The sequence below is a fragment of the Balaenoptera acutorostrata genome, chromosome 18 (assembly GCF_949987535.1).
Source record: "Balaenoptera acutorostrata chromosome 18, mBalAcu1.1, whole genome shotgun sequence".
NCBI lineage: Eukaryota > Metazoa > Chordata > Mammalia > Artiodactyla > Balaenopteridae > Balaenoptera > Balaenoptera acutorostrata.
This window is the reverse complement of record NC_080081.1, coordinates 10316416-10342998: the sequence shown is the minus strand read 5'-3', so window position 1 is coordinate 10342998 and position 26583 is coordinate 10316416. Positions and strand designations below refer to the sequence as shown.

Genomic DNA, 26583 nt, shown 5'->3' with positions numbered 1-26583 from the left:
TCACATGGTCTTTCCTCTGTGTGGGTGCACTCCTTGTGTTTCTTCCTCTTCTTATAAGGGCACCAGTCCTATTGCATTGAGCCCTGCCCTTATGACCTCATTTAACCTTAATTACCTCCTTAAAGGCCCTGTCTCCACATATAATCACATTGGGGGTTAGGGACTTCAACATGTAGATTTTGGGGAGATACAGTTCACTTCATGACAAGAGTCATGGCAGTAGTTACCATTCACGGGGCACTTTGTGTGCTGGGAATTGTGCCAGATAATTCACATACATTATCTCATTCAAATCTTAAAATAGACGTGTAAGTTTTCTTACACAATTTAAAAAAAAATTCTATAAGACAAGCAATATTCTCCCCCTTCTGTTGGTTGAGGAAATGAGACTAGAAAGTGAGGTGACAATCATAGGCCACACAAAGTCAGAAACTGAACCCCAGTTTTATGAAGAAAGAATATGTTAGAAGATGTTTCTAGCTAGAACAAGAGTCAAAGAAGCAGTGTAGTTCTCCCTAGTTCAGCTGAGTCTAGGGAGAGAAAGGCTTCTCAGTGGACATGAGCTAAGGCCCCTGCTATAAACAGACTGATTGCCTCCCCACCAAAGTTTATATGTTGAAACCTAAGTTCCAATGTGATGGTATTTGGGAGTGGAGCATTTTGGAGTTGACTAGGACATGAATGGGATTAGTGCTTTATAAAAGGGACCCCAGAGGGATCCCTTGCCCCTTCTACCATTATGAGGACACAGCAAAAAGATGGCCATCTGTGAACCAGGAAGTGGGTCTCAGCAGACCCCAGATCTGCCAGTGCCTTGATCTTGGATTCCCATCCCCCAGGACAGTGAGAAACCAGTGTCTATCGTTTATGAGCCATGAGTCTATAGTATTCTGTTACAGCAGCCCAAATGATCTAAGATAGTCCCGTTAGAAAGGCTGTTCCAGTAGTGGAGAAGGGTGTCTTGCGTCCATGCTTCTCCAAGTGTGGCTCCTGGGAACCTGTCAGAAATGCAAGCTCCAACCCAGTCCTGAATCGGAAGCTCTGGAGGTGGGGCCCAGCACTCTGGGTTTTAACGAGCCCTCCAGCTGAGTTTTGATGCTTCTCGTTTGAAAACCACTGCTCAAGCCAACTTAGTGGAAAGCATTGCCTTTGATCAGCTGATGCCCCTTCTGCTCATTCCATATTTATCCAACAACCACTGACCATAATTTATGTACCCACACTACAGTTAGGGGGTGTGCTAGTTCCCTTTATAACTATATTTCTGTACAACCATCTTGTAAATTCGTAAGATGGTTTACACATCAGTTTCTTGTGAGCTTGACAGTGAATCCGTCTAGCTGAGAATGATCCATTCTAAGCTTATTGGAGGAAGTGTGGTTTCTAAGCCTGTGTAACGGAGGCCCAGAACCTGATTCGGGATGGCTTCACTAAGCTAGATGCCATGGAGTGAGGCTGCTCGACGGCAGCCATCCCGTCCCATCTTCCTGGGACTCTCTCTTTGCAGTATTTGCAACCCAGAGCAACGAACTGCAGGTCAGCAAAGAATATCTGAGATTCAGTACTCCTGGTCTCCAGATTATACAAGTGAAGTATTTCTAGCGTTATTTCGCAGCTACTGTGTAGCATTATTTAACAGTAATGGTAAAAGTTAGGTAGACCTTTTTCAATTTGATTAGACAGCTATCACTTACAAATTAGTCCACAGGGAAAAGATCTTAACTTCTATGACTAAAGCTCTTGGTGACTGCTTTTGGCATTTCTGGCCTTCCAGACTCTGAGTCACTGAGTGGTGACAATTTGTAAATTTAAGAGAACTTTATGGTGATTGGTATGAACATTAGTATTTGAGACAATGCGCACTTTTATGCGGGTGAAGGACAGAGACCTCCGAGAAGTTATCGTGGAGTCATTGCAAGCAGGCAGAGTTATCTGTCGTACACAGATAACAAGTCACGCTGTTGGGGGTCATTAGAAAAAAAGGAAACAACTTTGAGAAAAGGAGAGGGAGGTAGAACAGTTGGCAGAATGCGTGATTTGTCCGTGCGGCGTCGGGAAGGGTCGGAGAAGCTGAGCGGGGAGCACCCCCAGGGCCTTCAGGTCGTATTTACAACTGGGCTTGTAATTCTTGGCGACAAGGGAGCTGAGCCCTGGGTAACAGGGCCTGACGTGGCCAGTTGGGGCTCTTCGGAGACATTCTGGAGTTGTCCAGGGCCGAGTTTGTGTGTTACAGAGGGGGTTGGGGATTTTCCCTCTGCTTCAGATGAACTAAGCACGTGAAAAGACAAAGAAGTGACCTAAAGTTCTTTCTGTCTTAAACATCCTTGTGTTTAAAAGTGTATAGAGTGAGTCAAGGATGGCAAATGGCAAAACATCATGGATTTCCCCCTTTTCAGATAGGCTGATGTCATTGTTGTATTTTACCCAGTGTAAAAGCATTTATAAACATGGATGTGAATGTTTATGTTTTTATAGATTTATGTGAGTAGATTTCTCAATACAAATTATTACTATGACTTCTGGAGAGTGAGATTGGAGGAGAGAGGGGATTGTTAGCTTGTTCTGCACACCTCTTATATTGTAGGACTTGTACAGCCAGCCTGTAACTGTTGTTAAGTCCATAAAATACATCTTAAATTTTATAAGAGCTTTCAAGGTTCACTGAGTCCCCAGTTCTCTTTTCCTAGTAAATCTCAAGTTCCTCAAATATGACTTCTCCTGCCATGTGGAATTAGAAACACAGACCCAAAGTCTGGGGAAAGATTTTGGTAGTCGGATCAGCATAGGTAGGGTAAAGTTTCTGGTCAGGAGAGAACTCAGGAGGATTGAATAGAAGGCCAAATTCTTAGGCTGACAATTTTATCAGAGGAAATTCCAAGTGAATTTCCCTGAAGGATTAATAAGCTATGTATTTGTGAGATATGTGCTCTTTGAGAGAGAGTTAGGTCCTTGTGTTTTCATTAATTCTAGACCTACCCAGAGCAGCCTCCAGTGTCTTCCCAGGGAACATGCCCAAGAATTCTGGCGTCTGAATTCTGACTTTTGAGATATTGTGATATAAATAAGAAGTATGTGTTTGGTCTTTGTCCCATTCCTGGCACAGAGCTCCGAAAACCCTTGGAATTTCCTAAGTGAAATGAGTGATAAAGGTAAAAGGAGTGTCTTTTGTTATTTATAACGAGCCCCTCTCAGCCACACCGGAGCTTAGGTTAATGAGGTGACTTTTGAGAAGCCCCTGAGGTGGAGGGGCTGGTGGGCGGGGAACCAGCCTGGTGATTGAAGAGTTGGAGCTTTGAGCCTCACCCCCCAACCTCGGGAAAGGGAGAGAGGCTGGAAGTTGACTTTATCACTGATGTCCAGTGATTTAATCCACCCGTGTCTGTGTAATGAAGCCTCCGTTTAAAGCCTCTCTTAACCGAAGGGGTTTGGAGAGCTTCTGGATTGGTGAACACGTGGAGGTGCCGGGAGGGGACACACCTGCAGAGGCATATGGACATTCTGTACCTCTTCCCCCTGCTTTGCCCTAGGCATCTCGCATCTGGCTGTTCCTTTGTATCCTTTTTATAATAAACCAGTAATCCAGGAAGTAAACTGTTTTTTGAGTTCGGTGGGCCATTCAGACAAATTATCGAAACAAAGGAGAGGGTTGTGGGAACCTCCAGTTTATAGCCAGTCTGTCAGAAGCACAGGTGACAACCTGGACTTGCAATTGGTGTCTGAAGTGGGGGGCAGGCTCGTGAGACTGAGCCCTTAACCTGCGGAATCATAGCATCAGAACTGAATTGAATTGTAGGGGCACCCAGTTGACATTCAAAGAGAGCTGGAGAATTGCTTTGCGGGGAAGGGGGTGGGGAATGCCCACACATGTGGTGGCCAGAAATATTCTGAGCAGAGTATGAAAAAGAAGTTAGTTCTTTTCCCTTTTACTTAATTTCCCCTCTATCTGTACACATGTATTAATAATAAAAACAACAAAAACAGTAGTAATAATGGCTATTAAATACTAATGTGGCATTTCCTGTGTTTTGAGCATTCCTCATAAAAGAATTCACTGAATCCTCATAACAGCCTTTTGGAAGAGCTTGAAAAGGATAGGTGTTAACTCTGCTCTAAAGTGTTTGGTAGAACTCTCCTGTGAAGCCGTCTGGTCTTGGACTTTCGCTTGTTGAGAGTTTTAAAATTACTGATTCAATTTCATGCCTTGTGCTTGGTATGCTCATATTTTCTATTTCTTCCTGGTTCAGTCTTGTCCCTTTCTAAGAATATGTCCATTTCTTCTAGGTGGTCCATTCTGTTGGCATATGTGGATAGTTGTTCGTCATATCCTCGTACGATCCTTTGCATTTCTGTGGTGTTGGTTGTAACTTCTCCTTTTTCGTTTATGATTTTATTGATTTGGGCCCTCTCCCTTTTTTCTTGGTGGGTCTGGCTAAAGGTTTATCCGTTTTGTTTATCTTTCCAGAGAACCAGCTTTTAGTTTTATTGATCTTTTCTATTGTTTTTTAGTTTCTATTTCATTTATTTCTGCTCTGATCTTTATGATTTCTTTCCTCCTACTAACTTTGGGTTTGTTTGCTCTTCTTACTCTAGTTCCTTTGGGTGTAAGGTTAGGTAGGTTGTTTGCGATTCTTCTTGTTTCCTGAGGTAAGCTTGTATTGCTATAAACTTCCCTCTTAGAACTGCTTTTTGCTGCGTCCCATAGGTTTTAGATCATCGTGTTTTAATTTTCATTTGTCTCTAGGTACTTTGTGGTTTCCTGTTCGATTTCTTCAGTGAGCCATTGGTTGTTTCTCACAACAACCTTTTGTAGTAGGCACTATTACGATCCGCAGTTTATAAACAAGGAATTCAAGATGTAGAAAGTTTAAGTTCTGTTTCCAGGCTCCTAGGTGGGCGAGTTGGAAGTCTTAAGTATCTGACTCCAGCTCCTAAAAGTTAAATCATTGTTCTCCCCTGAATCCCAACCTGGGAGGATTTCTTTAAGAGCCGGGCTAAAATCAAAAAGCCTACCTCATATTGATCACATCCTTTCTAGGACTCATTTATATTTATATTTGTATTTATATTTATATTGTGTCATTGATGAATGTCTTTTCTGTCTGGCCAGATTATGGTGTTTGAGGTCAGGAGCCATTTTTTTCCCCTGTTTATCTTGTATACTCATGTTGCCCAGGTATACTTGACAAATGTTTTTGAGTGAATGAACCAAACTGTTTCTCCAGTTCACCACGCACCTCTTTAAGTCTCTAAGGCAAGGATAACCCCAAGAGTCCTGCACTGCCTCATCTAGAAGCTCTCTTAATACCAAAACCAACGTACTTTCTTTGATCTTAGAGTCAGAGGTGGTGTTTGCAAAATTGAATCTATTTGTTCCCAAATGTGGAACCACAGAGCTAGAACTATAACAGTTAGAAGTTACTGATCCACGATGACAATCTGAGATGTTTGAGAAGGAGACAGGAAATAATATTTGGTGAATAGTTACTGTCAGGCATTTCCTAGTTACTTTGCAAATCTTTGTTGATTTAATCATTTAATTATTATCTTGATTTTAGAAATGAAGAAATTTGTTCTGAGGAGTTACGTCAGTAGGCCAAAAGGTGATGTCAGACTCAGGTCATTTGGCTTCGAAGACTTGTGTTTTTCACTTTTGCCATTTCCAGTGCGACAGCCATACCTCCTGTTCCCTCGATTGGCACGTGGCTCTTCAGGTCTCATCTACCTTCAGTGTTGTATGTTCTTTGTAATGCACAATATGTAGCACGTCAGAAGTCCATTTAGTAGCCCTGGTTAAATTTTCTAAGATATGTCAGAATTCTAAGTTGTAAAATTGCTAAGCAATAGAGATCCCCTGATAGAGATCATTCCCAGTAATTTGGACCAGTGGTTGCTGGGCTGTGTAGGGAAGGAAAACTTTCTCTTCTGTCTTCTTACATTCAGTGCCTAGAGCCTTGTAAATTAAACTAACAAGGCAGATTAACAAGAGGGGAAAAAGTAGATTATATTACATATACATGGGAGTTCATAAAGAAATGTCGCTTGAGGCAGTGAGAATTTGGGGCTGTATACCATCTCAACAAAGGGCAATACAGTGTGGAGAAGAGGTTAGACAAAGGGGTTTGGGGCTTCTGGGGTAGGGTAAGTTGTGAGAAGATAACTAGGAAATGTGTGATTTAAAAAAGGCTGTTTAGTAAGGTTTATTATGCAGAGAAGAGTCCTCTCAGGTGATAAGCGTTGTCTTTGGAGTGGTTCTTCTCCTGGTGTGGGAGAGGGAGACACCTTTACAGAGGACATTTATGTCCAACTTTTAGGCAGGAAGGAGAGGATAGAGAGCTAATTGCTTTCAGCTCAAAACAGTCCTTTCACCAAAAGGGGCATATTTTGGGGAGGCATGCTATAATTCTCTTTAGTTGTTTTCTCCTTTGATCTTCTTGGTCAACAGTTTACTACATGGTAGTACTGTCATCTTGAGCTTTGTTTGCTTTATCTTTACATGTTTTAGTTTCTGCATTTCTGACCCATGTAAGCCAGCATTTTGGTGTATTAGATTCTGAGTTTCTTCAGTGAATACGTAATAGCAAAAATATTTTATCATTTAAAAAATCCTTGTAAAGTCAAAGCATTGTTGAAGAGTGCCTGGCATTGGCACACTTCCCAGGCCTCTGGTGCTCCGACTCAGCACTGAAGAACTTGCAAGGGAAGGCCAAGCTCCCCAAAGTCTCTTCCCCAAAGTTTGCTTATTCTGCACCCTGTAGACAGCATTACTTTAACTTGAGATGAGCAAAGAATAATTCACAGAGAAGAGGAGAAGAGAAGAGGGGTGGGGACATAGCAAAATGGTACACTTCCCTACCTGTGTGCTTATTTACATAATTGTGTTTTTATAACATTTCCTGTACTTCTTTGTAAGCTGATGCTGCCCTAATTATAGGTTTTCAAGAGAACGTTTCGTTGTACCCCAAATTATACAGTGCTTTAAAAAGGCACCTTCTTAACTGGTTTACCAAATACCTTATAAACTCGTAATTACATAAAGCAATTCAGGATGCAGAATAGAAACAGCCTGTAATGTTAATAGATGTTAGCTGGTATTATTTGAGTACAAGGCTTTCAAAGATCTATAGTATTTTTCTTGTGTAGAATAGAAAGAAATGACTCATTATAGTCATAACGTGTCTCGGAGGCTCCTGATCGAACAGAACGCACATGTTCTATTTTGTGAGTTCTGTACAGTGCATTGTCAATGGACTTGCCTTTGTGGATGGGAAAGTGCCACTTATCCCAGCAAATTACCTTTGTGGCATATGTTAGACAGCTTGTGGGCACCTGGGCGAAGCAGAGGCTGGGTGCCTTTATCAGGGCACACCTGCACACAGCGTCCCACGGCGCCCAGCTCCAGGGAAGTTGCCCCATTAACAGAATCCTTCAGGAACCCGCTGATGACTTGCTCTCCAAGCTCCCCTTCCCTGCAGACCGGGAGTGGGGCTGGCTCCCCGTACAGTAGCTTTTTTATTTTTCCATCATTTTTGGGTTTGTATTAAGACACAAGTGTTTCAAATTACAAGGAAAGTAACCTCAGTGGAGCCCAACTGAGGAAATAAATCCTACTATTAAGTGCTGGATTTAACGTTTAATATTTAATTAATTTCAATTTAATTTTCAGCACTATTGTTAAAAAAGGATAGTTGCTTATCTTAGGATATTAGAATTGGAAAGACCCTTGTGATTAAAACACACAATAAGAAAAATTAGGTTAGATTTTTGCATTGTTGACCAACATCCCCTCTCCAGAGGATGTTGTATTTTAGGAACTAGCTGGAGATGTACACAAACTTACCAACTCATTTCATCGAAGGTTTTGATATTAGCCTTAAGTTTTTTTCTGGAAACCTTTCCCTTTTTAGCCAGCATTTTGAAAGGTGAGTTGCTGAAATGGACTTCATGCATTTTTGTTGTTTTATTTTGTTAGAATGTTCCTCCCATCTCTATTTTTGTGATTCTTCCCTCAAACACTGTCCTTAATGAGATTGTTCCTTACTGCCGTCGAGGCTCCTTGTGGCGCATTGAAGTTCAAGAACCAACTTAGCAGTTAAAAAATGAAACCTTGAGGCTAGATTGATTCATAAATGTAGTTGGACGTGTTGAAAGTGACACATTATGTCACTGCAGCATATTGACAGTGTCAATTGCATGTCCTTAAACAGCTAACCTAACTGAATGATTTACTTTGTGTTTAACTGCCTTTTTCGATTAAAGGGAGCAAATGCTGAGGAACTGGGACGCAATATCAGAAGCCATATGTCTTCTCCTGTTAACACCAGCGTGGCTGACCCACAAGTGAGGGGTGTGTCGGAGATTTGCTGTAGGCTGGGCAGCTCTGGTTTAGGTGGTCTAAGCAAGTGATTAATGATCAGGAGCGGGCCCTTACCCTGCTTCCAGAGCTTTCCTTCAGAGCGTTTCCATTTCTGTCACCTTGCTGCACGCTTGGGAGGCCTTATGTCAGGGTAGCTCACGCTCTTTACTTTGCTGGCATTTGTTTCCATTTCAAGGGCCCTTGATGTTTCTTCAGAGTTGCTTTTTTTTTTTTTATTTTTTTTTTTAAGTATTATTTAGCATTATGACCCAGACCTTAAACTGTTGACTTTGCAGTTGCAATACAGGTGTTCTGTTGCCCCCAACCAAGGAGCTGCCGGACTTTTCCCCCCAAGTTGCAGAGGTGATAACTTGAACGAGACGTTCTAGTTTCTTGGGACCTTGTTTTATTGTCTTGCACGTTAATATGGTATTTGTATTTCACAAGGCTAAACCGTATATAGTATTTCTTAAATGTGCATTTGCAATAGACGGATATATTAACTGTTACTATCAAGTTGAGAATTTGAACTATTAACTTTACTATAATAAAGTTTTGTTATAACGGTGCTAATTACTAAGCAGCTGAATTTGTGAAAAAGTGCACAGCAGTAATTTGCACCTTATTGTTGCTTTGCTATTAAAAAAAATTGTGAACACATGAGCTTCCGAAGAGCACGTTTATCTATGGATCTTTAACAGCTGGACTTCTCGAGTATAGCATTTGGTGTCTGTATTTGTGCTTCTGAGATGCTCATTTTACCCTGATAAGAGCTGTTGCGTGGCTGAGTGGGACATTTTAACAAGGAAGGAGCAGCATTTTAAATTATTATGTGCTTTTGTTTATTATTTTTTGCTAGTTTTAGGGAAAAAAAGAAAAAACAAGAATACAGATCTCCTTTCTCGTTCCTCCCTATCGATGTGAAATCACGAACTGCAGTAGTCGGATTTAAGTGTTTTGGTGATGGCATTACCATTGTTTCAATGGCAGATAAAAATGGTTCTCTTCTGTTGGCTTCACATCCTCAGTAAATGCTTCTACATCATTAAAATCTTATTGAAATGGGAGGGAAGGGGGCAGGGTACAACCTTTAAAAGAATGAGACATAGACATAGGACATGACAAAAACTGGTTAGAACCAACTAGGTCCAAGATGGCAGAAGATTGGACTTCCAGTAAATCCTTAAACCTCATTATACGCTCATCGTAATACATTAGCATGCTAAACCACACGCCCACCAGCACCATGGCAGTTTCGAGGCCCACCATCAAAGATCAAAAAGTGGGCGGTGGCCCACCTCCTGGAAATCTCCGCCCCTTCCCCCGAATAATCCTCCCACTCATTAGCCTATGAAATTACCCAGCCCATAAAAACTGACCACCCCATGTTTCGGGGCCTTTCTCCTTCTGAGATGGCCCACGCTCTGTCTGTGGAGTGTGTTTCTCCCAAGGCCATTCTTGCCTTTTGAGCCGGACTGCATTCTGTCTATGGAATGTGTATCTCTCTAAATAAATCCACCTCTCTTTTTTTCTTTAACATCTTTATTGGAGTATAGTTGCTTTATAATGTAATAAATCCACTTCTTACCTATCACTTTGTCTCTCACTGAATTCTTTCTGCGATGAGACTTAAAGAACCTGAGCTTCGTTGTCCTGAGATGAGATGTGTGATCTCAAGTAAAAGACCGTGGTTTCAAGTCCCATCTGAGTTGTGCGGTTTCATTTTCACACTCCTAAACCAGCACAGGTTTGTTTTGTATTTTGCTTTGGTCTACAAGAACAACATCAAGTCTAGGGAAAAACTTATTTTTGCCCTGTGGATGTGTAACAGAGAAACATCTGCTTCAGGTAGTTTCCAAGTGTTTCTTAGTAACCGATGATCCAGAAGCCCTGTTAGGGTGCTCCAACTATTTGAAAACTACGCGTTCCGTATTTTTATAAGCGTATATTCAGATTAATTCCACCTGCCTCTTATTTGGATTTCTGGCAGCTAGGAACTTTTAAAAGAAATTTGTGTTTTTAAAAAGAAATGCGAAAAATTAAATTTTCTTTCCTGATTCAAGAGTTCTTCTGTACTTTTAAGAGATCCTGTTCATGGGCAGAAAGGAGAGGTTTCAAAGGAACCTCATCTCCATATGGTTTTACTCGATAATCCTTTATCCACCGTCTTCAGCCCTCATTCCGTTGCTTTCTTGCCTGTGGCTGCATTTCTGTCTCTGCATCAATTAGCACAGTGATTTATACAACAAGCAAGCAGTTTAGAGGTAATGGTGCACAATTAACATCTCATTCCACCGTAAAGGGTATGCTAAATACCCCAGTCATTGCTTTCTCTGCCTGCAATTGAAATAAGTGTTTGTCCTAATTCATATGCTATCTGATGTGAAGTGGGCCTGCTTTGTACTGCACTACACCATTAATCTAATTATAGATAGCTGCAAATGAAGTGCTGTCTGAGCTGGGAGATGGAAGAAAATAGCCTTTTGTCATTTAGCATGACTCTGGGAAGCAAGATCACACTTTACAGGGCAGTACTGCAAAATGGAGATCTCAATAATATTGCTGCCTGTTGCATCTTTTCTAATTACAACAGCATTGTAAACACAACTGGGTGCTGATATAAATAGAGCTGTAGATATGCTGTCATGTGGGTTGTCGGAGAGAGTCCTCCGAGTGCTGCTGGATTAAATGATGCATCCTTGATTGACAGCTACCTTGAGACCGTACCGATGGAGCTGTCACAGCGTTACGCTAACAGGCTGCCCCGGTGACTGCGGCGGTGCCAGGCGCTCTAACTGCTGTCTGTTCGTTCCCCCTTCTTCGCCTGGGTGTACCTCCAGCAGGACAGCTCCAGCTTTAATTCTGTGTGCTTTCAGTATTGTTTTGTGAACATTTCTGTTGGTTTGGTTTTGTAGGGCCTGATGCTGAAGTAGAGGGGGAATGTATTTTGCCTGGCTTGGAACCCTCGCTTTGTTCTTCCGCCAGTGTTAATTATGTATCCCACGAAGACTGTAGGAAAGGAAAACAAGGTTGAATTACAGTTCTAATTCCACCTAAATGCTTTATATCTTGTGGGGTGTTTTTTTTTTCCCCTATTTTTCTGAAACACCGATGTTTTCAAAGATGCATCCTCATTTTTGCATCTAGTCATTTCTGTCACTTTAAAAACACTGACAGTTTACCTCTGGCTCAGAGTCAGGAAAGTAGACTTTTAGAGGAGCATCTGAGTGTTAGCTCTCACTGCCATGTGGTGGAAATGAAGACACAGCTTAAGGGTTGGAGACCCTTGGGGCAGAAGGTGTAAAACTTTGAAAGAGAAGAGATCCTTGTATTGGAAGAAATGTTTTTGCCACCTTACTTAGTGAAGGTCGACGTACAGTCTAAGGCCAGTGCTTCAGGATGTTAAGATAATTGATGAAAAGTAACTGACGGTGAAGCTTCATCATTTATCCTTGAGTCCGTGTTGGCTGAGCGGGCCCACAGTCCACAGTCAATGTGAAAAAGCACGAGCAGTGCGTCAGCTGTACATATGTATGCTCCTCATTATGGGGAGAATGACGTAGGGAAGAAAACCAGAGCTGAGCCTACCTTACGAGGAAGGACAGGAGAGGCTCTGAAATCGCGACTGAAAAAATACATAAACAAACTGGACTCACTCCTCTTGGAGGGGCCCCCAGACCCCTGAGTCTAACAAGCACGTGAGCACGTGGGGTGTGTTACACCGCCGGTGGATCTGGAGGCCTTGGGGAGAAGCAGGGATTTAAGCCCCATGAGGAGATGCATGTGCTAAACTAACACGGACACCAGCAGGACGGTGTGTCGTGTGACCATCTGAGGGCAGCGTGTCCGCCATGAGGGCTCTTTGCTGCCCGGGGCGCCGAGTGGGGTGTGTGCAGGGCACGGCTGGGCATGCCCACTGGCAGGATGTTTTCGTTAACCGAGTCTGGTTAAAAAGCCATCTCTCCCCCCAGAACTAGGACTGGCCCTCTCCTCCGCCAGCAGCCGCCCGGCTCTGCCCCCCACCTTTTCCCCGTGGTCAGGTTCCCTGTTAAGAGCTGTATGCTCATTTTTATAACAATTCCATTGCGTTCCTTTTAACTGTCCATCTCTTATAGTTTTCTTCCTGATCCTTTTTACGTCTGGTATGATTTTTCTCTCTTTCTTTTGAACTTTTTGGGAGAAATTTTCTTGTTAGACATGGTTTTACATTGCAGACACCACAAAATTAATTTGCTTGGAAGCCGGGGCTGGGGTTATTTGACCGGAGTTAGGTTATCAGGTAAGGCCTCTTTCCCGCCTGTGGTGCCCTGTGGGTTGAGGTAAGGCCTCTTTCCCGCCTGTGGTGCCCTGTGGGTTGAGGAGCTGGAGCCCCGGGAGCACCTGTTCTCTGCTCCAGCTTACACTGCGAGGTGTGTTTTCAAGAACTTAACAATTTGACTGTGGTTTGGAGGGCACCTCCCTCCACCCCCAGGGTGAGGGTCCATCCTCGTGAGCCCGGGAGCAGCTCAGCTTCCGGCCCCCCCAGCAAGCAGGCTCGAATCCTGCTTGCTGACCTTTCTCCAGACCTTGCGGAGGGAGAACCTTCCGGCTTCTCCCAGGATTGTGCTTCTCTGTCCCGTCAACGAGCCTTTAACATCTTGGCCTCCCACCCCCAAAACATCGAGTTGGTGGTCTCTCTGCTTGAAAACAATAACAACAACAACTGAAAATCAAAACTCTCCAGGAAAGTTCTGTGGAGCCCGTGAGGAATATTCAAATATTTAGCATAAAATCAAAGTCTGCACAGGTCACGGGGCATTTTCCTGAAATCTCTCACCCCGTCGGCTGCTCTGCCCGTGCCCCCTTAGAATTCAGAGGAACCAATAAATAGCAGTTTTGATCATAAGCTCTGAAAGCCCTAGTGTACATTCTTAAATGACTTCTTTTCTGGGGCATCGAAAAGCTTTTACGGTTCTCACCAGGCAGTTCATTCTGATGGGCCCATATGCTGCTCTCCGCTCAGCTCCCATCCTGGCCTGCGCCCCGTGCCCCGCTGCACCGCCAGCCAAGGGGTTGTTTCCAGAAGCCGTGTTTGTGTGGGCACGCTGAAGGTCAGGACAACATCAAAGGTAGTCTTAAAAAGAGAACCTTCTCTCTGCCGCCTCTTTTTATATTCAGAAAGGTCATGTCTCAGCCAACTATGTGCAACAGGGCCTCTCCTGAGGCACTTACGCCGCTGTTATTTTTTACTTGTGATTACAATAAGTCGCTTATCCCCCAAACAGATTTAAGAACAATAAACAAATACAAAAGGAAAAGGGACATCTCATCAGTAACAAAGACTGCATCTAAAGGCATTGAGTTTTGTGACTCTTTTACATCTCTTTCCAAGCAAAGCAGGAGTCCTACAGAGAAAGGAATCCACAAAGATATGAAAATTATAAAAACAGTAAAAGGATCCAGTTTTAGTCAGGATCTTGTCATTTCTGGGGAGACATGGAGCTTGGGACAGTCTTAGCATTTTATTTATATTAAGGCTTGTTTGTGATATAGCTAAAATTAGTTTTTAAGGGTATATCCACTGTGGTGAAATGTGATAAGTCGCATCGTCCTCAGTGTAGAAAGATACTTTCCCTGAGTTCACACGTTGAAGTCAAATGGTGCGAAAAACAAGAAGAAGAAAGATCTGTTCGCTCCGGGGAGAACGAGCCAACCGGGCCCAGCGCTGAGCAGGCGCGAGGGGGAGCTGCACAGGATGGGCGCCAGCCAGAAAAGGGGCTGTTTTGTGTTGACCCCGATGCGTCTAGTGATGTTGGATTTTCTTCTCCAAGGCAGACAGAGCACAGGTACTAAAACTGTGCGATTTGGTACCATTATATTCTCCCCTCTCCCTGTAGCCCCCCTCCCATAGATTTAATGACGGACTTTGAGGTACAATTCGTCGTTGATAAATAGCCCCTCTGCCCAGAATGTTTATTAGACTGACAGCAGAATGCACTCTCCTTGCTTTTTTCCCTCACCACTTACGACTCAGATGAATTTTAATAGGAGCAAAAAGCTTTTATTTGCACTGTAATTTCACTTAAGGATCATATCCTTCAGAAACTGGCAGACACTTGTACGTCTTGATTGCAAAACACACACTCAGGAGTAAAGAAACATGCAAAAGATGTTATTATTCAACCTGTCACGGTGTCGCAAACCTGCTTGGAACTGAGGCCATCGAAGCTCTTCTGTGGGCCCTCCCGCCACGCCTTTTGAAACAGGCCCCGTAGAGAGCACACTTACGAGATTTCACCGCCCCTGGACAGAGTTAAGGGTGATTCCATTTTGCCTGTGCCTCCCTGCCATCACGATGCCCACAGGAGGCTTTGAGTTACAGCAGCTTTTTCCGAACAAAATGGAGCTGCTTGGATACTGCATCTGTCTTCCCCCAGGGAAATGCACTTCGGTAGAAATCTGAAAATCTTCAGGTGGTGGTTCCAACTTCACCAAGTGACACTTCCTCCGGCCATGTTATTTTGTTTCTGTTTGAACAGAGCAAACTGTGGCTCATGTGTTTATTCACAGAGATCTAGGATTTTTCCCGCCAGGCAGAAATTCCCTTTATTAGAAATGTTCTGTTTGGCTGAACTGCGTTTAATGTACCCCTCGTTATTTGAGAGCCACCTACAAAATGTGCCATTAAAGTTCTGGGCTTGCAGATCTTTTTTTTTTTTTTAATTTATTTTTATTTTTAAAATTTATTTATTTTTGGCTGCGTTGGGTCTTTGCTGTGCATGGGCTTTCTCTAGTTGCGGCAAGCGGGGGCTTCTCATTGTGGTGGCTTCTTTTTGCTGCGGAGCACAGGCTCTAGTCGCGCAGGCTTCAGTAGTTGTGGCGCATGGGCTCAGTAGTTGTGGCTTGCGGGCTCTAGAGCGCAGGCTCAGTAGTTGTGGCGCACGGGCTTAGTTGCTCCGCGGCATGTGGGATCTTCCCGGACCAGGGCTCGAACCCGTGTCCCCTGCGTTGGCAGGCGGATTCTTAACCACTGCGCCACCAGGGAAGCCCTGCAGATCATGTTTCTTTCAGTGGTTTTAAAATCTAGAATTATTGCCTCTTAGTGCAGAGGATATTCACATTATATTTCATCTCTATCAACTCTAACCATCTTGTTACATTGGAAAGACCACGTAGTGTTGTGCCTAAAAAGAAAAGCTAACTTTTTCAATCGTGAACATAACATTTTCTGTCACTGGAAAAAATGTGCATTTTTAAATATTATTTTGCCCAAAATGAACACCAAAACCCTTTGTCTTAACTTACTGATACATAGTCCAGCCGCTGTCTTGCGGGGAGCAGGCAGTTTGACACGGCTGTCTGCTGCCACCTACCGGTGTCTGCTGGCAGCACCCCTTTCTCCCGTGGGCTGGCCCAGCTGCGGAATTTGTGTCAATTGGGATAAGTTTCTAAGTGGTGAAGGGAATACAAGGAAATTCTCACTGTTTTCTTTATAAAGTTTTGAGGTGTTTTTCTTAAAAGATACAGGATGATTACTATTTATCACTAATTAATTACCAGAGTAGTTCTACTTCCAAGAAATTTCTTAAACAACTGGCTCACAACATATGGCAGGAACAAACTAATATATTTTGCTTTTGTGTACAATCATGAAAAACCATGAGAGATGGTGTAATTTAAAAGCTAAAAACTGATTTTGAATGACTGCTACATTTGAGGAAAAGTTCATCATTTAATCTCACTTTCTTTTCCCTTTAAGTACAAGGTGCATATCCTAACCAAACTCGCCGCAGAATTGAACAAATTTATGCTGGGAAAAGCGGCTGAGGACACAAGCAGTATTCTGCGCTCCCCAATGCCTGGCGTGGTGGTGGCCGTCTCTGTCAAGCCTGGGGACCTGGTAAGGACCGTACTTCTGTGTGTGTCTGTGTGTCTGTGTGTGTGTCTCGGGGCTGTTGCAGACTGAAGCAGGATCTCGTTCTTGAGTCATACTACCCCACAAGACAGCAGAGGAGCTTTTGTGCATTCTTTGTCCAACAGTTTCACATCTGAGTTAGGTTAGTAACAATATCTCTGAGTGCCTCTCCTCCCAAATGACCGGGGACTGGAACAGAAATAAGGCCAGATTCATTGTTTTTTTGGCAAATTTAGTGTTCAGGAAGCGTTTCATTTAAAATTTCTGTTTACTCTGTAGCTCTCTGTGGTTTAAGCATCCTTAGAGAAGTCATGCCAAGAAATGATCCCCCGATGGGGGAATTTTTTGCACGTATTCTGGAATAAATAGGAAGGGTACTAAGGAAAGTGAATTCCGTAATCTGTATAGTACCAGAGCACTTCCGAAATAAAATTTAGGATCACAGTTTGAATTTTTTCATCTTGACCTTGTGACATCAAGGCACAAATCAAAGCAATGTTAGTATTTCCTCACATGTTCAGTCTCAAGGTAGCATGCTATGGACAAAAGGATACATTCACTGTAGCAGCGCATAGATAGAAATCTATTGATCAGCAGCAAAAGTAAATAGAAGACAAAGATGTAACCAGAAGGTTTCTAGGGAGCGCTTAAGTCCCCACATTTTTGTTTATGTGCCGGAAGATAACATCCAAACAAGACCGTCTTTAATGGATGATACGGTGATCCCATTTTGTATTTCAGTTATGTCACAGGAGTTTATATATTTTCCTATAAATACTACATTAAAACTGCCTCTGTATTTCTTTATTAACGTAAGTAAAATAACGTTGAGGAAAACTCATGTAGTTGGTTGGCATTAGCTTCTAGAAAAGTACTTACAGTAGATGAATATTAAGAAAAAATGATCAGTTTCAGTTGTTTAAATGATTAGCCCTGAAGCTGATATGTGAAGTTGGAAAACTGACTCAACAGTTGCTTTACCTGATGATATAGAAACGGAACAACTACCAGCTTTTCTAGAAGAGCATAAAAGAGGTTCAGGAGCTGTGAATTGTCAGGCTTACTTTGAAAGCATTGACATTGCTGGAAGAAAACACTCATTAAGATTGTCAAACACGCTAGTGTTAAGGATTTGGGAGAGGCGATGCTTAATGAAGATTCTGTGTTGAATGTCGGGGAGGGGTTTGTCTTGTATCTCTTGGTTCTGAAGGATTAGGGCCCTGAGAAGACAGCCCCTTGGCCTTGACGTTAAGAATGTCTACACTCACTACATTACCAGAGCAGTCAGGACAATCTCCTAGTGACTAGAAGTGTAGGTTGGTAAACAGCGGGAGGGGTTTTTGTTGTTTTTTCCATTTTCCTCCTTAAGCTTATTCTAGAAGCCACAGAGGCTGTGTACAGCCATCCTGAGCTTGTCGGTCCTAACTGTGTGGCTTTAATTATAAAATCACATTTGTGCTTAGACAAAGAAAAATATACATTTCACTGAAGTCCTCACTTTTCCAACACCTGAGTCAGACAGAACCTGAGAGGAGGGAGGAGGAGGGGGTGGCAGCCCCTGCTGGGAGCTCGAGGGGGCAGTTCAGGCTGTCGGCTCCCCTCCCCGGAGAGCAGGGGGCCTGCAGCCTCCTTGTTGCCAGCAGCTGCTCCAGATACCAGAAGGGCTGAGCCTTCGTACTTTCCATTTCCCGGTTAATAAGTTAACGTGGGAAAGCTAGGCATTTTGGTGAAATGGAACAGTGTGGTGTTAGTCCTTGGTTCATGGGGGGAGCTCAGATGTTGGAAACCACCACTGATAATTAAACGTGGGTATTCAAGACTGGTTTGATTTGAGAAGGAACTGGGGCCTCTATTTTATGTATTTCTCTAAAGTCAGAGCACACCGTGGGGGGTTGGGGGGCGGGTTGCTGAACCGCCTCCTGGTCTCCAGGTCCCCTTCCTTGTAAATAAATGCTCTGCACACGCATGTGCCTGGGCTGGTCACGGAAGGCCTGCTTTCATTCCTCTCTCCAGCTTCCAGTGCCACTTTTGGTCCTGGCAGAACTTCCTTCCATATTCTGTACCATTGTGTTTTGATAAGACAGTATTTTCCCTTGAGTTATTATTTGTGAAAAGTGTCCCAAACTGCTAATAGCTAAACCAAAAGCAGGGGGTGGGATGTTTAATCGTCGGCTCTTACAACAACTTCTAGAGTTAAATCTGCCTTGTGTAATTAAAACACTCGAAAATTTCCTTGGACCTAAGGCACGGCACATATTTGAGGCCATTATAAGAAAATAACACTTGTAGCTTTTAAGTTTTGCGGTTTAAGATTATTTTAACACTGTAGGGCGTGTTGTCTTGTCCTTAGCAATAACACTAGCTGAGCCAGGTTCCACTCTTATCAGTAGGAAGATAACGGAATCAGTCATCTCTGTGTATTTTCAAGGCAAACAAGGACCAAAAACACAGCTAAGGGCCTACAAGTATTCTATTTTTCTTTGTAATGTTATTTTTTACAGTTTAAATCCCGGTTATCTGTAATTTTTATATTTAGCATGAGTAAAACTTGACAAATCTTACCATGGTGAGCCTGGCAATAACCTGCTCCACAGAAGTGTCATAGACAATGAAGGACCAGATCTGCTCTGCGAAGTAAATAGCGTTAACAGAGCTTAAGAAGCTCAGGACGAAATAATCCGAGGTGGCCATTTGGAATCGGTCAGTGTGCTCAGAGAGCTTTGTGGGGAGAGGTCCCCCTCCCTCTCAGCTCAGAAGCTGGGTTTTACTCTAAGTGCTTGTTTCAAGTTCACCCAGCAAACATCGCTAATACTTTTTCAGTGTCTGTTGCCTGCTATTTAACATTAAATGTGGTAGGAAAATCATTTCTGAAATGATTGTATAATAACCTTTTTGAGTATATCGGGAGGGGATGCCAGTTCATAAGCAGTAAAATGCATACAAGCACGCAAACCAGAAAGAAATGACGTCGGAGTGGATTGAGAACATCTAGAATCACACATGTAATTCAGGAAACAGTTGCCAAGAATGACTTTTATATGCCTTTCCTATGTATGTGCCTTTTTTGTCTGCCTTCTGAAAATATTTTTACAATAACTGATTTTCATTTCAGTTTGAAAAATACCTATTTTTCTGTACATTTAATAATATCATAAACCAGGGGCACTTCTATAATCAAAGTTAGCATTTAAAAAATAACGTGTATTAAGTTTTTAAACTTCTATCTTTATGATTCCTTGAACAAAAATATTAAAAATATATATTCTTTCAGAATAATGCTGAATACATTTCTTTCCCAGCATTAGACTTACAACTGCTGAGTTTGTGGCACAATTTTCGTTTTGACTTTGATATCAGAAACAAAACAAAAAATAAAAATGAGGCAACCCGTGGGGATATTTTAATATTGCATTTAATTAAGATGGTTTCTAGTTACGTTTAGATTCTGCAGTCATCTCAGCTTTGCATCAGAAATATTCATCTTACTTAATAACATCACAAATTAAGTGAGACATGAACCAGAAGCAGGCTGTATACCCGTTTACATTTCCTTCTTTCTTAATTATTATATTGTGAGTTATTAGTTTGTAAGACCAGGTAAAATAATAGATGGATATTAAGTACCTGTTGCTGCTTTTTCTTACCACTTAGTCCGTTTGATGTTAGTAAGACAGAACTTGGAGTATTTTTGCGGGGCGAAGATGAGGAAGATCCGCTTGATGACGGAATTGACCTTTAGCAGAAGGGTAGTTAGCTGTTCGAGATTGCTGTTCTCATGAACAATGTCTTAGGCAAAAGTGGTATATGCTGTAAAAGTGCACCAAGGAGAACAGAAACTGTGTAATGATTTCTGGGAGAACCACCCAGATTTCGCCCCGATTGATACTCCTCCGTGCACGTGCTCCTCTGGGGAGAGGCCTCCAGGCAAGGGGACACCACCGCTCGGGAGACACAGGTGCCCTGTTTCAGAGAACGATATTCACACCTGCCCTTTGTCCCTAAACCATCTGTAACTGAGCTTACAGCTGATGTAGGGGAAATTGAGAATAAACTTGGCATGAGACCTTTCTTTCATTTCTGGAAGAAGCAGGATTTGAAGGCTCCCTTGCCCTTAGGTCTTCCCCATGGGAAGGGCCGGGTGGGGCCTTCCTGAGGTGCTTGTCTGCCAGTGACCCGGGGGCTTCACGCGGCCCAGTATCGGTAGCTGCATCTTTCCCTGGCAGAGGTCCTGGCTCGGCTGTTTGATAGATTTTCCAGTTTCTGGATGCCTTGATTTACACTCGTGAAGTAATTGCAGTGATTAAATTTCCATATTTTATAGCAGTGGTTATTCAAATGGTTTATTTGACAAGGTGCCAGTTTTTCACCCACACCTCAGATTGTATTCCAAAGCAGGTATATAGCTTCATGCATTCATTATGTAACATTTTTAAACTTTAAGTTATGAAATATTACAAACATACAGAAAGTTGTAGAGAATAATACAAGTACTCATATGCTCTCTGCTCACCTTTACCATATTTGCTTCAGATTTTATTTAACAATAAAACATTGCTTATACGGTGAACTTGCCCCGTGGCCTCTCCCCAGGAGAATTCCTGTCCTGCCCTCTTCAGAGGTAATGGCTATCCTGAATTTGGCCTTTTTATCTTTTCCAGATGACATTTATTTTTGAATGTTATGATTAATTTTTGTTGGTGGTAACAATTTGGGAATTTTTACAGTTTAACTTAATGATAATTATCAATATAAGATAAAATATTTTTATAGATCAATCAATAAATATTGTAGGCAAGTCTTCTACAAGTTTGGCATTTGATTTTATTTTTGAAGGGAGGATCTACTTGGAATTAGAGGGTATGTTATCTTTGTTTTAAACACTGTTGAAGATGACAGTCCCCAGCCTTAACAAGATTCAAAATATCTCCTCTCACCTTTTTGCTTAAAAAAAAAAAAAAAATTAATAAATTAAAAAAATCATGATTTCACTGAGTCCTTTAAAGCAGCCTCCTTCACAGAGGTCGAGGATCCAGACTGATTTGTTAAAGGTACAATAAATGACATCAGTTTTAACTGGTTCTCTTTGTAACTCAGAGGTTCTGGCTCCAGTTTTGAGCTAACTTAGAGGGTGGTAGGGAGTAGTAATTTTCTTCATTTTACGGAATTTTCGGAAAAACTGGGCTCGTTTTATACTGGCCGCCTCTCTGTGTTCTCTCCCCGAGCCTCTCGGCTCCCGGCTCCCGGCTCTGACGCCCGATGCACATCCAGGGAGGAAGCCCCGGGGGGCGGGGCGGGGCTGAGGAGGCCCCAGCAGCACCCTCCCGAGTGAGTCGCTGGTGATCAGACCCGCTCAGGGAGGCCTTACGCCGCGGATGAGGGGCTTGGCAGCGTTTCTGTCACCTGCCCTCTCTTTTCTTTGTAATTCGATGATGGTTCCTTCCATCACTGCTTACATACTGCCCTGTCTCCCGGGGTCTCTTCTCCCACCCTCTTTACACGAAGACCTTGGGATGGGAACGCATGTTTCTTCTTCAGGAAGTATCAGGGGATATTAACCAGCCTATCTTACCGGCTCAGGAAGAGGAAGTTATTATACTCAGATCCTCGCCAGTGCCTTTTAACCAAATCCGAGGTGCCTTTTCCTTGTGGCTGTTAACGGAGTCTTTCTTCAGATCTAAGGGCCTTAAGATGCATTGCATTCAGGCACCTGTGTTCTAAGTAGCACAACCTTAAAAAACGTAACTGAAGGATTTTCACTTGTGTGGAGTCGGCAGCAGGGTTGATATTGATCCCTGCTTTCGGGTGGCCGGCGCAGCAGAAGGGGAGACTGCGGCGGGCCGCTGCACCCTCCGAGCCTTCTGTCTAATCTGGCAGAAAACACAGAATGTAGGACAACAAAAGGAGGCTCCTTTTTCCATAAAAATTCTCCCTCCCACCCACCCCTCTTCCCCAAAAAAGGGGACTTAATTTTTCAGCTGCACAGTGATTTGGTGCTCACTCTTGCATTGAAACAGTTGCTGTCTGAACAGGCAGGAAACAGTTCTCTTTTAATTGCTGAAATCATTCGGAAGTGCTTCATGCCCGGCTTCTATACAGCAGATGCTATGCATTAATTGGCCTGTGTAGAAGTGACCCAGGGTTCCTTGCAGTGGGCCCAATTTTAGGCAGAGGGTTTAAATAGCTTATTTATTATTTTGTATAATCTGGCGTACATTATGTGCTCCTCCTGCACGTGTCGTATTTCATGGTCTGCAGTTTCTAATGTCATGTGGGTTTCAAAACCTGTGTTTCTCTGGTAATGTACTAGCAGCAGGTAAGCTCAAAATACCATCCATCAGGAGCTAATTTTTTATCCAGCTACTCCAATGACTGATGAACCTGTCTTTTGTATGAGTGTTTAGCACAGTAGAAAGCCATATGCCACTGGCACAGTTTCCTGTGCATCCTTTACAGTTGCTAGAGAGTAGGCTTACGGGGGGAAAACCCTCCATGCCGTTTATGGCCTCTTCCCTGTATCTAAAGGATAACACCTTTAAAACAGCCCTGGTTGTGGACGACAGAAGAGGGTTAGGGACTGTCTTGGAGGAAATCTGACTCCCGTAAACATTTTCTTTATCAGAAATATGACTGCACACTCTTAACGGGGAACCTTGTTTTGTTCCTCCCCGTCTGTTCAAAACAGACCTTAGCCCATTAGAAGGGCCTCCCTTGTGTGGGAAGACCACAGCTGTTACTGTAAATCTCATCCCGTCACTGTATCACCCCCATTTTGTGGCTCTGAAGGATGAAATTGAGAAATGGAATACTGTGCAGTCATCCTTTACATCTCCAATTTTAGGCCTTTGCCATCATTTTCATGCTTTTATTCCAAATCAAATAACATTAGTGAGCTACACCACCTTCTGATGAATATCTGGTCCTGAGCACAGCTTTCAAGTCTGTACTTTGGGGACTTCCTTTTATGTTTGGTGGAGATCTTTCTCCCCCCCTTCTCTTCTCTTTCTCTTCGTGCACCTTCTTGGGGCTTTCTTCATGCATTTGCAGTTTGAACTATACAAGTTGCCAAATGTGTCCCAGCCTTAGCATGTTGTCCCAGAGGGACATGTGCTGGAGAAGGTTCTGTGTCTTTTAATCTCTGGGGAAGGAGTAAAGCAAACTTGGTAGAGGATATTGGGGGCTTTAATCAGAAATAAGAAGTGGTTTAAATCATTAGCACAACAAAGCAGACTATAAGCTTGAAGATAAAAGTCTCTGGGGAAAGAGTCCTCTGAAAATAAATGGAACTTGATAGATTTCCATATCATTTATAACTTCCCTTAATTACACTTGGAAGACTTGCCAGTAAAACTGGAAAATTGGCAGCCTGTATCCGTCAGAGCCATTTTGCCGACCGTGGCAAGCAGCTGGCTTTGCTGGATTTTATTTCCCATCACTCGCAATTAATCATCAGCTGGGGATGTCTGAAACTCCGCAGCACAGAGCTGTGCCGGGTGACATTCAGGCCTCCCAAGCATGCTAAAGTCCGCTGAGTAAATGGGCTGAGGTTTCTCCCCAGCTTACTCATTTCGGGGCAAGGCAGGCTCCCGCTTAATGAGTGCGCTCCGATAATCAGATGCGAATGTGAACCTTGACCCCATGTCAAAGGAGAGGACGCAATAAGCCGGATGAAAGATACAGGATTCAGACCTCCAAACTTTACACCAATTAGACAGGGAGCGGAGAAGTACATCAGGCTGAGTAGGTTTATCGAAGAGACTTGCGAGGCTTGTGACCATTTTGTAAGCCCGATGTTGGAGACATCCTGTCACAATCATTAAGTCGCCACGCGATGATGCAGCAGAGCGTTGGGGAAGTGTGCGCCCACAAGCCCCGCAGTGGCCGCACCCTGGGTGCGCGCTGTCCGAGGGGGACTTGGCCGTGGAGGCGCCCTCTCTGCTCACCCAGTTAATGTCCCCGCTTTCTGGGAATCCAGGCGGTGTTCCCAGTGCCTTCCGGAGCTCGGGGAGGGCAGGGGAGGGGGCAGGCACCTCTGGACCAGGAGGCTTCCAGATTGTTGAGGTGAGAGGCCTGTGTCATTTTGTCCGGGTTATTGTTGGAACTGCGGCCCTCGGGGGCCCAGCAGGGTGGTGGAGCAGCCCCCAGTTACAGCCCCGTCTGTGTTCTTTGACGTACAGTGTGTACTGTGTTTGCTTCCCTGACTTTGGTTTTTGAGGAATGAAATCGCTTGAATTTAGGTCAAGTTCATGTGTGTATATGTGTTTGCGTGCGTGCGCGTATAACATGTCTCTGCTGACCGAAATGTGTCTCACTATTTGGTGGAACATCAAGGATCAACTTCCAAGAGTTTTTTCTCTTTTAGGGACGAATGAGCAAAAACAAACTACAAAGCAGATTGCTGTGAGTGAACGGAGAAAGAGAAATGAATTACTTAAATTTCCACCAAATAATATAAGTAGAGACCAGCAGAAACAGGGCAAGAAACTAGGGAGAAGAAACAGGAAAGAAAAGGACGACAGAGCCGTGAGGATGGTTCCAGATTCAGGGCAGCCAGCGCTGCCCGTCTGGCAGCAGGTTGGCACTTCCAATCCGCAGGCACTTTCTCTGAAGCCCTTTTAATCAAATTGCCAGAGTGACACAGTCTGAGAGAAGGGGGTGTTTTACCTGGGGGACTATCCCACGTGTCCCGGATTATCTCCGGCTAAACCATAGGTTTTGTTTCTCTGATGGATGATTGGGGACCGACCGCTCGCAGTTGCCTGTGTGTCACCTCTTTGCAGATCACCCTCGCCACAAGCACGCAGAGCTGCCGGGGAAGGCGGTCACTGGACAGCGACAGTGGAGCCCCAGAAGCTTCACGTCCGTCCCCCGCTGCTCCCCGGGCCCTGCTCTCACTCACCTCCACCCGGCCAGCTCGGGCCTGGAGTGGGGCTGTGGCCCGGGGCCCGGCCGTCCTTCCGCCCGTTCCTTATGGGCATCTTTGTCAGTTTGGTCTCCGCCCCCTTGGTGACCACTGGAAATCTCCCAGCTTCATTGGTTTCCTTTTCACAGTCGCCTTAACTGCGAATTCACTTACTTAAAGATCCCGCAGAGCGTTCTGGCCAGCGGTGCCGAGCTGTGGGCCGAGCAGCTGCAGGAGGGCAAGCTCACGCCCGCCCGAGAGGAGCCCGCGGGGCTGGGGCTGGTCAGACGGGCCCTGGGCGCTCAGACGCCAGCGCAGGAGGCCCGGCTGGGGGAGGGGGCGAGGCGAACGCACGCAGCCGCCCACTGCGGGCACCGGTCCGTTGGTGAGGAAGGAGTTCCCAGAGCCGATCACTGACTGTTGGATGGAATTTCCGTGGCTGAATATCAGATCCATTTCCCAGAGAGCCACGGGCCCTGATGCCGGGATGCCCGTCTCTGGGTGGGGCTGCTGCTGCGTGAGGCCGGCTCTGGACCCTCAGCCTCTGCCTGAGAGCCGTGCCCCGGGCCCGCCAGCATTTTGCGTGTGGAGCTACATGGCAGGCGCTACTTCTGGGGACGTGCCCTCCTCTCATCTTGCCTGGTCCCTGCCTGCCTCTGAAAAGAGAGAAAAAGGCTCGGAAATGACGCCTTGAGGTCTGGCTGTTCGGACACCCCAGCTGGGCCCCGCATTGCCCTGGAGCCTCCCTCACTGCTCTCCCTCTGCATGTTGAAGAGCGACCCTGGCAAGTTAGTTCTCCGCTCCCTGGAATGCAGGTGCCAGGTGACGGTGAGTCACAACGGGCCGCGAGCGCGGCGTGTGTGCCCAACTCTCCAGCGCAGTGTCGCCTCCGTGCCAGCACCGAAGCTTTGGCATCCCCTCTCTTCCTATATTTCTGTGCCAGGAAAAAGCAGCCCACCACCTGATCAGCAGAGGAGAGGAACGCATAGGGCTCAGGCGGTCCTGATGCCAGCGAGGCAGCTTGTGCCCCACGGGGGGCCGGGACGGGGGGCTTGGAGATCATCTGGGGATTTCAGGAAAGAAGATTCTCCAGGCACTTCTGCAACGCTGGATGAGCACAAGGGTCCAGGAGCCCCACGCCAGGAGGCCCACCAGCACCCCACACAGCCGGGTGCCCCAGGAAATTCAACTCTCCCATTTCAAAGACTGCAAGGCCCTTTTCACAAAGATAGGAGAAAAATGCAAGCCCAGCTCCTTGGTGCTTACCCATCAAGGGCAGAGAAAGGAGAATAGATAGAAGGGCCTTTAGTCACAGCTGACTCCTGGGTGGGAGGCCCAGGTTTAACCCCAGGGGATTTATACCCAGCTCTGCCTGGATTTCCCTCACCCCGGAAGGCAAACAGCTGAGCACGAAGCTTGAGCCAGTGCCCCTGGGAG

The 26583-nt window shown here is 44.5% G+C and overlaps 1 protein-coding gene across 3 annotated transcripts in view; it reads left to right on the top strand.

Annotated features, from left to right (window-relative positions):
- The window catches only part of PCCA (propionyl-CoA carboxylase subunit alpha), a 367760-nt gene that overhangs the window by 337291 nt on the left and 3886 nt on the right, over positions 1 to 26583 (top strand). For all 3 annotated transcript variants that reach the window (XM_057532677.1, XM_057532678.1, XM_007196809.3), the window contains one exon: positions 16092 to 16232. In XM_057532677.1, coding sequence (XP_057388660.1) covers positions 16092 to 16232 — 141 coding nt within the window. The remainder of the gene's footprint in view (positions 1 to 16091; positions 16233 to 26583) is intronic.